Genomic DNA, 10,835 nt, shown 5'->3' on the forward strand with positions numbered 1-10,835 from the left:
ATATTTTAAAATAAATAAATAAATAAATAAATAAATAAATAAATAAATAAAGAAGGTAGACTGGAGACTGGATGGCAGGACACGGGCTTTATTGGAGGGAGGGGTACTCCTGCCAGCTGCTTCCACGGAGAGGAGCGGAAGAGGGCAAGGGCCGGGGTACAAGCACCTTTAAGGATAGGGGGTGGGGCTTAGGGCATTCAGCACACGCTGATTGGTGATTAGGGACCTAGGGACTCAGGAATCGGGGGCCTAGGGTGTTTGGCAGGTGCTGATTGGTGGTGGTTCAGAGCTCAGGAATGTCTGGCTGCAGGTGGGGTTTACGTCTGTCCATCACCTGGAGGAAGGGAGGGTCTATGATAACACAGTGCCATCTTCCCCAGAGGGGTGCTGAGGAAGGGCCTGGCGGTCCCAGACCCGCTGATGGCAGCAGAACTTCGACCAAGAGCTGCTGGCACAGCCCCTGGGAGAAGGCCCGGCCCCCACTCCTCCCAGGGGGGAGTGGCCTCAGTCCTCTGGTGGGAGTTAGTCCGGGAAGAACAAGCAACAGGAGTGTGAGGAGACAGACTGGTGATGGCCACACGCAGGGATGGGTTAGAGAAATTTTACAAGCTGGTGCCTTGAAATTGGCCATGGTGGGGGGTCTTTACACCATGAAACCATCAAAACACTCCCCTTTATGTGTCTGGCTCACATATTTGCAACTGAATTCTATGTGCTCTGCCTGATCCTTTGAACAGTAGTCCCCTACTGGTATCTAGGACCCTGGGGGGCGGGCGGAGCCTCCATGGGCCTCTGACTCCAGTGTGTTAGGTCCGGGATTAGCACCTTCAGGAAGCAGACCCCTCCGTCCACCAGGGAGCTGCCACCCAGCCTGCCCCCAGAGGCCCTGTGGGAGCCTCAGCTTAGGGCCCCGGCTCCCCAGTGCGGCCAGTGCAGCCCTGTCCTGCGAGGTCCCCACAGAGCAACGAACCAGGGAAGTACCTGCTACCCTGTTTCCCCGAAAATAAGACAGTGTCTAATATTCATTTTTGCTCCCAGAGATGCGATAGGTCTTATTTCCAGGGGATGTCTTATTTTTCCAGGAAGAAGAATATGGTACACATTTATTGTTCAATGAAAATAAAGGAAATTTATTGCCTGTATGCGGTATGGCAGTACGGTCGTTGTCAACACAAACCAGACAAACTGGGAATCCTACAGTATCAAGAATTTACTCATTTATTCAATGACAATCACGTCATCATCTTCTGGAACATCATCATAACAATCTAATTCCTGAATTTCCTGGTGAATTTCTTGTGACCCCATTTCTTTCAGAATCAGTGGACCAAATCTCTCATGTTTTTAGCCTGGGGGGGGGGGCCTTATTTTCGGGGGGATGCCTTATATTTCACTCAGAAGGAAGCCTGTAAGTGGGTCTTATTTTTGGAGGATGTCTTATTCTCGGGAAAACACAGTAGAACTTAGAGACGGAGGGAGGGTCTCGTCCATCAGCCCCACTGAGGCTGAGGACAGTCACGGAGCCACAGGGAGACGTCGTAAATAGAGCTCCCGAGGGGAGAAGCAGGCTCGGGCTACCTGCCCGGCGAGGAGGACGGGAACGGAGCCGGCCTGGCAGGCCAGGAAGCAGCCTCGCAGCCAAGCCCTGTTCTCTGCCTGTGAGCAGGACACTGGAGGCAGAGGCCCGCGCACACCTGGGGGAAGGACCGAGGAGCTGCCTCACAGCGGGCTGGGCCGGACAGGGGCAGGTGTGGCGGCAGCTGCTGCTCCCGGGCCCAGGGGCCCGGACCCTCCTCGGTCTGTCACAGCCTCTGAGGCTCTGAACCGGACCGATGAACTGAGCCTGCGGAGGGGTAGAGGGGGGGGGGGGGAGGAGGTCCTCTCGCTGTTAGCTCTTGTCCCCGGGGCCTTGCTCTTGGCGTCACGCTGATTTGGTGTCAGCAGCTTCAGCACCTTCACCTTCTTCTTCTCTTTTTTCTTTTAATATACTTTATTGATTTTTCACAGAGAGGAAGAGAGAGGGATAGAGAGTTAGAAACGTCAATGAGAGAGAATCATCCATCAGCTGCCTCTTGCACACACACACACACACCACACTGGGGATGTGCCCACAACCCAGGTACATGCCCTTGACCGGAATTGAACCTGGGACCCTTCAGTCCGCAGGCCGATGCTCTATCCACTGAGCCACACCGGTTTTGGCACCTTCACCTTCTTGAACTTCCCTTTTTTCTTTCTTCCTTCCTTCCTTTTTTTTCTTTTCTTTTATTTTTATTTTTAATATATTTTATTGATTTTTGTACAGAGAGGAAGGGAGAGGGATAGAGAGTTAGAAACATCAATGAGAGAGAGTCATCGATCAGCTGCCTCCTGCACACCTCCTACTGGGGATGTGCCCGCAACCAAGGTACATGCCCTTGACCGGAATCGAACCCGGGACCCTTCAGTCCCCAAGCCGACGCTCTATCCATTGAGCCAAACAGGTCCTGGCTTTTTTCTTTTTTAATATACTTTATTGATTTTTTACAGAGAAGAGAAGGGAGGGATAGAGAGATAGAAACATCGATGAGAGAGAAACATTGATTTATTTATTTTAATAAATGGAGACGGAGCCTGAAACCTGGGCATGTGCCCTCGACAGCGAACCAAACAGGTTCAAAGGTCAATGATCAACCAGGGAGCCATGCCGGGATGGGCTTCCGCTCTCTCTAAAAAATCAATAGAAAAATATCCTCGGGAGAGGATTAAAAAAATAAAAATAAAAGGCATTCACGACGGAGCAGAAACCTTCAGGGTGAGAAAAGACAGAAGGAGCCGCTTCCTCCCTCAGGAAGGGCAGGACCGTGCTGGGCTCGGGAGCAGGCTGAGGGGTCGTGGGAAAGCTGGAGGGGAGGGCAGAGGGTTCCCACCAAGGGTTCCGTGGCCGGGTGGATGCGGCGCTGACAGGGAAGACCACCGGCCCCCCTCCCTGCTCATCCTCCAGGGAGAGAGCCTCCCGGGGCCCGCAGAGGGCGCCGTGTCCTGGGAGAGTCCACGCAGCCCCAGGGCAGCCAGTCCGGGCGCCTCCTTGGCCCAGGAAGAGCCTCCCCAAGAGGAGACCCTGGAAGAGACCATGGAGGAGACCCCGAAGGACACCAGGGAGGAGACCCTGGAGGAGACCAGGGAGGAGACCAGAGAGGAGACCAGGGAGGAGATCAGGGAGGAGACCAGGGAGGAGACCAGAGAGGAGACCAGGGAGATCAGGGAGGAGATCAGAGAGGAGACCAGGGAGGAGATCAGGGAGGAGACCAGGGAGGAGATCAGAGAGGAGACCAGGGAGGAGATCAGGGAGGAGATCAGAGAGGAGACCAGGGAGGAGATCAGGGAGGAGACCAGAGAGGAGACCAGGGAGGAGACCAGGGAGGAGATCAGAGAGGAGACCAGGGAGGAGATCAGGGAGGAGACCAGAGAGGAGACCAGGGAGGAGACCAGGGAGGAGACCCTGGAAGAGACCAGAGAGGAGACCAGGGAGGAGACCCTGGAGGAGACCATGGAGGAGACCCTGGAGGAGACCAGGGAGGAGACCCTGGAGGAGACCAGGGAGGAGATCAGAGAGGAGACCCTGGAGGAGACCAGAGAGGAGACCCTGGAGGAGACCAGAGAGGAGACCCTGGAGGAGACCAGGGAGCAGCAACGCAAACTAGGCCAAAACAGAAGACGCATCTTCTGCCATCACACTGTACCTGGAGGTACATAAAGTCCGGATCCCAATCAAAGCTGTTCACCCCTTTGTGCTAGCAAACCTGTGAACTTCAAAGCATCCAAAAAGGTAACTGGAACCTCAAGATGAACAGTGGCTTGAACAATAAGACCTTTATTGTCATACAAAAAAAGAGCAATGGTAAGGCACAATTCCCAGGTTGGTGACTTCAAGTCTGAAAAATGATATCACTGGAGTCATATGAGGCCAACAGTATCTTTGAAAAGATGTAGTCCATCGCCAAGACCGGTTTGGCTCAATGGATAGAGCGTAGGCTTGGGGACTGAAGGGACCCAGGTTCGATTCTGGTCAAGGGCATGTACCTTGGTTTCGGGCATATCCCCAGTAGGGGGTGTGCAAGAGGCAGCTGGTCGATGACTCTCTCATCAATGCTTCTAGCTCTGTATCTCTCTCCCTTCTCTGTACAAAATCAATAAAATATATTTTAAAAAAAAAGAAAAATGTAGTCCAGGTTTTAAAATGCCCAACAGAGTCCTCTAAGTCAAAACTGGGTAAAGCCCATGCCTTAACTTACCAGAAAAAAAAAAAAAAAAAAGGGCAAGAGTAAGTGCTCAGCCCTAACCATTTTTGGTCAGTGGACAGAGCAGAACATCAGCCTGAGGACTCAAGGGTCCTAGGTTTGATAATGGTCAAGAGCATGTACCTTGGTTGCGGGCACATACCCAGTGGGGAGTTTGCAGGAGGCAGCTGATCTGTTTCTAACACACTATCCCTCTCCCTTCCTCTCTGTAAAAAAAAATTATATATGATATAAAGAGTAAGTGCTCAGCCTACTCATGAATCGTCCCACCAATGAGAAGACACTGGGACGTACTTGCCAGGACATTCTGGGATGGATAAATGTTCCACACTACAGGCTCCAGCCATGAGGTAGAGTTGAAATGGCTTCTGCAACAGAAGTGCCAGTGATATAAATCTGGCCATGGCCCTGGGCAGGTTAAAAAGTGCAATGTAGTTCCCACACTGGAATTTGTAGTTCAGATGCATACAGGCAAATGGGACCTTCATAAGGGATCTCTTCCAGTTCTGGTATATTGAACAAAGAAACAGCATATGCCTGTGACGTTAAGGCAGTTCTCCCATTTCAGATCTGTGGTGGCCTGGCTGATGTGCCTCAGTTGGTTGGGTGTCATCGCATGCAACCAGGGGATGCCAGTTTCTCAGTTGCGATTCTCTCACATTGATGTTTCTCTCTAAAATGAACACTTTATTTTTACAATTAAAATAAACATGGCACCGAATACTTAAAAAAAAATATTTTGGTATTCAATAAGGTAAGTTCCTTTGGCTGAAGGCCTTCTCATAGCCACTCCTCTCATAAGGTCTTTATCCAATGTGAATTCTCTGGATAAAATACTAAAATCTGGGAAACGATTTCCCACACTTGCCACACTCATACGGTCTTCATCCAATGTGACATGGTGTTTTAGGTGCCTGGAATTGAAGATAAGATTCATTTCCTTATTCACAAGGCCTTTATGCAGTGTGAAATCTTCAATTTTTTAAAATTGATTCCAGAGAGAAAGGGAAAAGGAGTGAAAATTTAATGAGAATCATTGATTGGCTGCCTTCTGCAACCCCCTATTAGGGATCAAGCCTGTAGCCCCTGACCAGAATTGAACCTGGGTCCCTTCAGTCCACAGTCTGAGGCTCTATTCACTGAGCCAAACCAGTGAGGGAAAATCTTTGATGTTTAATGAGGCTCGAACTATGCCTAAAAGATTTCCACATTCACTACACTCATAAAGCCTTTCTCTGGTGTGAGATCTGGTGTTTTAAGAGACTAATGCTGTACGTAAAAAACTTCCCACATTCACTGCACTGGTAAGGCCTTTCTCCAGTGTGAATTCTCCGATGCTGAGAAAGTACAAAGCTTTGTCTAAAAGATTTCCCACACTGGTTACACTCATAAGGCCTTTCTCCAGTGTGAATTCGTATGTGTTTAATGAGACTAGAGCTGCAAGAAAAGAATTTCCCACATTCACTGCACTCATACGGCCTTTCCCCAGTGTGAACTCTCTGGTGCTTTAAGTAACTAGATTTGTAAGTGAAGAATTTTCCACATTCACCGCACTCATAAGGCCTTTCTCCAGTGTGAATTCTCTGATGCTCAAGAAGCACAGAGCTTTGGCTAAAACATTTCCCACATTCGCTGCAGGCATAGGGCCTGGATCCAGAGTGAACTTTCTGGTGTTTTATGAGATTGGAGTGGTAGGTAAAGAACTTCCCACATTCACTGCACAGATAAGGCCTCTCTCCTGTGTGAACTCTCCGGTGTTGAAGGAGTGCAGAGCTTTGGCTAAAGGACTTCCCACATTCCCCACACTCATAAGGCTTTTCTCCAGTGTGGATTCTTCCATGTTTAATGAGGTTGGACTTTTTGCTAAATAATTTTCCACATAACTCACAATTGTGAGACCGCACTCCAGGGTGAACTCTCTGGTGTTGAATGAGGCTAGAGTTTTGCTTAAAGGACTTCCCACATTCCCCACACTCATAAGGCTTTTCCCCAGTGTGAGCTCTCCAATGGTCATTAAGACTGTAGCTTTTGCCATACGATTTTCCACATTCATTGCTCATGTGGCATCTTTCTCGGGTGAGGAGTCTCCGGTCTTGAACAAGCTTGCATTTGCAATTAAAATCTTTAGAGTATTCTGAATCAGAGAGAGATTTTCCGTTGTGAGAGTCTGTGGCACACTCCGTTCCCCTGTTTGACTTCTCCCTGGTGTGAGTGGCCTGATGCTGGAGAAATCCTGAGCTGGCCAGGAAGTCCGTCAAAACCTCCTCACAGGAACCGGACGTCCCCGATGCCCAGAACTTGCAGTCCTTCATAAATGAGGCTCTCTCCTCGTGGCCTCTGAAGCACATCTCTCCCGTGAGCTGCCTCTGATGCTCACGTTCTGTGCTCACATCCAACTGTTTCTCACATGCCCCCATCTGGTACAGTTTCTGCCCAGGATGCGTTCCCGGGTGCCCAGTGAAGTGCAAAATGTGTCCCACGTGCACATCACACAGCTCCCAAGGATGGGCCTCCGGGGGAGACACACCGGCCTTGGGAGTCCTGACCTCTGACACTCCTTGTAAAGAATTTCTGAGCTCACAAGGGGCCTCCTCACTCTGGGCTCCATGCCTACAACCTGAAAGTGAAAAGTGCTGGTTAAGTGCATGTTGCCTCTGGAGGGAAGGGGCAGTCCTCACTCGTGTGTCTGACAAACCCAGGACCGAGTCCATGGCATTGTGTGCAGGACCAGGGAGTGAGCACCCGCTGAGGATGGGGCTGCTCCGCAATACTGGGCCATGAGGAGCACAGACTGGGGGAGGCCTCACATGGTGAAGGACCCAACCAGGCAGTGTACACAGAGAGCAGACAAAGGTTCGACAATTCACTTCAAAAATGGTTTCCCTTCAGAACTTCGCAACTGGTGACACACAAAAGCTGTGCAGACGGGTGTGTTAAGGCGCAAGACAATACAACTATAACAGGGCAGCTGCTATTCAGGACTTTTAGAAATATGCACACAACTCAGGACACGATGCATAGGGGCCAACGAGGAAAGCACCACAGATGGAGTGGTGAGAAAAACAGACTAGACACACACAGTGCAGAGATGTGAGGCTGGAGGTGAGAGTAGAAGTGATAAGTGATAGAGCTGAGAAATCAGTGAAAGTTTCAGGGAAGGGGATAGACAGACAGAAATGAAATGTGGCCCCAGGCATGTGATCAAAGCACTAGTTCAACACAGTAGGTGTCTGGTGTGTGTTGAACACAGCACTGGCATTGCAGCCTCTTCCAGGTGCCACTCCTAACATTTTGCTGAGCCTGAATTCATGTACATCCCATGAAACACCTCTTTCTAACCCGACCCAACTCCCTCAGTGAGCAAATGCATGGCACCTTATACAGGTACTAAGAGAAGGACAGCACACATGAGTAACCAGCACCAGCCCAGAACAACTCAGCACATCACACCCAACAAAAAAACCAACTACTACCCAGAGAACTTCGAAGGAGGGTCTTGCAAGAATAGCCCACAGTCCAAGGGAGGAGGAACCATGCCAGTGATGGGGATTCCTGGCCCCGGCAGGCCTGAGACAAAGTTACTAGGCAGAGGCAGAAGAACCTAGTTACACAAGGGCCTAAGATCTGAACAAAGTCATTCCGACAAGGAGAAGCAAGTCAGGTGTATGGGTTCACTGTAAGATTCCTGCCCTGATTCTTTCCTGCAACTCTGGGGCTCTTCAAGGAAGGAGAGGGCCAGTCACAGACCTCAATCCCACTAAGTACAGCACCTATACAGGTGTATAAGCAGAGTAGCTATCCGGGGGTCTAAACACAGCACCTATCTATCTAGGAGTCTAAGCACAGCAGTTCTCCAGGGGTCTAAGCACAGCACCTACCCAGGGATCTGGGGAAGAAATCAGTACCATAGTCCTGGTGTGAGGACAGACCTGCTACTGGGGGAAAAGGGAAGGGCAGACATTACTGCCCACAGAATAGGGGGGGGGGGGGGGGGGCAGATGTGTGTTTGAAATCCTCACCCAAGGAGGTTATCAGTGTCAGGTTCTCCAGCATCACATCATGGTACAGGCGTCTCTGAGCCTCATCCAGGAGCTCCCATTCCTCTGAGGAGAAGTACAGGGCCACATCCTTAAAGGTCACCCTGCCCTGTGTGAGAATAAACAAATCATCTTTTCTGTCAAAGAACAGTTTAGAAGGCTGCCATTTTGGACCGCATGATTTGCCAGCCACCATGTTGGCCACATGGCTTGCAGTCCCCCTGGTGGCCGTCTTCTTGAAATGGCAAAGGCCAACTTTTCCCCGTCGAATTACCCAGTAGGGAAAGACTGTCCGCCTGTGCTCCAATCACAAATAAGGGACAGCCGAAACCGGTTTGGCTCAGTGGACAGTGCATCAGCCTGCGAATGAAAGGTCCCAGGTTCGATTCCGGTCAAGGGCATGTACCTTGGGTGTGCAGGAGGCAGCTGATAGATGTTTCTCTCTCATCGATGTTTCTAACTCTGACCATCTCCCTTCCTCTCTGTAAAAAATCAATAAAACATTAAAAAAAATAAAAAATAAGCCGGGACCGGTTTGGCTCAGTGGATAGAGCATCGGCCTGCTGACTGAAAGGTCCCGGGTTTGATTCCGGGCAAGGGCATGTACCTTGGTTGCGGGCACGTCCCCAGTAGGGGGTGTGCAGGAGGCAGCTGATCTATGATTCTCTCCCATCGATGTTTCTAACTCTCACTCCCTTTCGTCTCTCTTCTGTGAAAAATCAATAAAATATATATATTTGAAAATTGGCTGTATTTCTTGTGCATTAATCTGACCATAATCCCCTGGTCAAATCCGAGAAAAGACATTCCAGTGGCTGTGAGGGGGGGGCCGGGGCCAGGGTCACCTCCCCTTCCCTGGGGTCCCGACAGCCCTTCCGCAGCCGCGGGTCCGGGGTCCGGGGAGGGGCCGCCCCGAGACACGCGGGCCTGGGGCCCCGCGGCCCGGCCTCCCCGGACCCGCTGACCCCCGCAGCCGGCGCCCGGCCCGTCCCCCACGGACCGCCCCCGCCCCCCCACCCCCACCCCCGGCCCCAGCGCCTCCGGGCCTGACTGGTCGGGCTGCGGGGCCGGGAGGCGGGACGCGCTCACCTCAGCCGGGCGCCGGGGCGCGGCCGCCGCCATCGGACCTGCGGGCGGGTCCCTCGAGCCTCACACCCGCATCCGTGCGGCGGGGAGAGCGGCTCCCGCCGCCTGTGGACCGGCACCCGGACCCGGACCGAGCCCTCCGGAAAGTCCTACAAAACCCAGAGCCGCTAACGTGGCCGCCAATGCAGTAGCCGGAAGTACCGCTCTCTCGTAATGCGTCACCCGCAGGAGTCCCTCTTCCCTACGTTCTTATTGGATGGCGGTGCTGCCACTCCACGCTGGGCATTCTGGGAATTGTAGTCACTCCCCACAGCGATGCTGCCATTCCACGCTCTGCATTCTGGGAAATGTAGTCTCTTCCCACAGCGTTGCTGCCACTACACTCTGGGCTTTCTGGGAAATGTAGTCCCTTGGGAAAAATGGCTCATTGTGTGAAAAGATTAAAGATCAGCTTCGAGGTGCCTGGGAAGCGGAATAGGTGGGCTTTGATTTCTGAGTGGAATAGGCTGCCCCCCCCCCCCTTTTTTTTTTTTAATAATTTTAAAAAATATATATTTTATTAATTCTTCACAGAGAGGAAGAGAAACAGAGCCAGAAATATCAATGAGAGAAACATTTATCAGCTGCCTCCTGCACAACCCCCACTGGGGATGTGCCTACAACCAAGGTACATGCCCTTGACCAGAATCGAACCCTGGACCTTTCTGTCTGCAGACTGACGCTCTACCACTGAGCCAATACAGTTTTGGCTGGGCAGGGATTTTGCTGAAGGTTCCACACATCAGCCCCTCAGAATGCAGCCTGGGGCTCCAGGCAAACTGTGAGGCCTCCTGAGAGGAAGGTCAGGTCCTCCCACAGAGCCCACCACCCAGCCACGACCACTTTCTGATCCTCGTTGTCCAAACCAGGCAAGGTGACCTCCCTTCAGCTCCTAAATGGACTTCCTCAGGGCCACCTCACTGACCACCCCAGGCTTCCCCTTCCCCCCGAGCTCCTGTCACCTGCCCTCACTACCCTGCCCCACTGTTTGTGGGCTACCCTCCACTAGAACGCCAGCAGGGGGCTCTGTACCTCCAGATTCTGGAAAAGTCCAGTCCAATGGTGTCCACACTCTAGGTCCTTACAGGTCTCAGCTGTGCCGCCGTGGCTGCTGCCCCACAATCCAGCCCGATTCAAGTTCTCATCACCAGAGCCTCCCCTCAGCCCTCCCACCCACGTGCTGATGGGAAACACCTCGCCAACCCTGTCCACGGCCCCCAACCTCTCTGCGCCATCAGCCACACACCCCAGCAGCACACTGTTCCCCAGAGTCCGGGCTCCATCCCCACGACAGGGGAGGGGCTCTGCTCTTCAGGCCCAAGGTAGGGAGATGGCACACCAACCACAACAAACCCCCTCCCCCAATGCGGTATCATGTTGAGGCCAAGCCTCT

The 10,835-nt window shown here is 52.0% G+C and overlaps 1 protein-coding gene across 3 annotated transcripts; it reads right to left on the bottom strand.

Moving 5' to 3' along the window:
• Positions 1-3,700: 3,700 nt before the first annotated feature.
• LOC311633584 (zinc finger protein 814-like) lies at positions 3,701-9,616 on the bottom strand. Of its 3 annotated transcripts, none has more exons than XM_084906412.1 (4): positions 9,407-9,616; positions 8,592-8,677; positions 8,300-8,426; positions 3,701-6,897 (listed from the first exon to the last, which is right to left on the bottom strand). In XM_084906412.1, the coding sequence occupies exons 3-4, from the start codon at positions 8,331-8,333 to the stop codon at positions 5,501-5,503; spliced, it is 1,431 nt and encodes a 476-aa protein (XP_084762538.1). In that variant the 5' UTR covers positions 8,334-8,426; positions 8,592-8,677; positions 9,407-9,616; the 3' UTR covers positions 3,701-5,500. The 3 variants fall into 3 exon arrangements, 2 of the variants coding, with proteins under 2 accessions (XP_084762538.1, XP_084762537.1); XR_014796985.1 differs by lacking the exon at positions 8,592-8,677 and having other exon boundaries at positions 3,709-4,022; positions 5,402-6,897; positions 9,407-9,615; XM_084906411.1 differs by lacking the exon at positions 8,592-8,677 and having other exon boundaries at positions 3,702-6,897; positions 9,407-9,615.
• Positions 9,617-10,835: the final 1,219 nt, after the last annotated feature.

This window comes from Pipistrellus hanaki (assembly GCF_964339955.1).
Source record: "Pipistrellus hanaki genome assembly, chromosome: 15".
Classification (NCBI taxonomy): Eukaryota; Metazoa; Chordata; class Mammalia; order Chiroptera; family Vespertilionidae; genus Pipistrellus; species Pipistrellus hanaki.

Coding starts and splice junctions, on each gene's coding strand:
- LOC311633584 (XM_084906411.1), bottom strand. CDS start 9,439: ATGGCGGCGGCCGCGCCCCGGCGCCCGGCTGAG. Junction 8,427..9,406: donor CGCCCCGGCGCCCGGCTGAG/GTGAGCGCGTCC, acceptor ATTCTCACACAG/GGCAGGGTGACCTTTAAGGA. Junction 6,898..8,299: donor GACACTGATAACCTCCTTGG/GTGAGGATTTCA, acceptor TTTCACTTTCAG/GTTGTAGGCATGGAGCCCAG.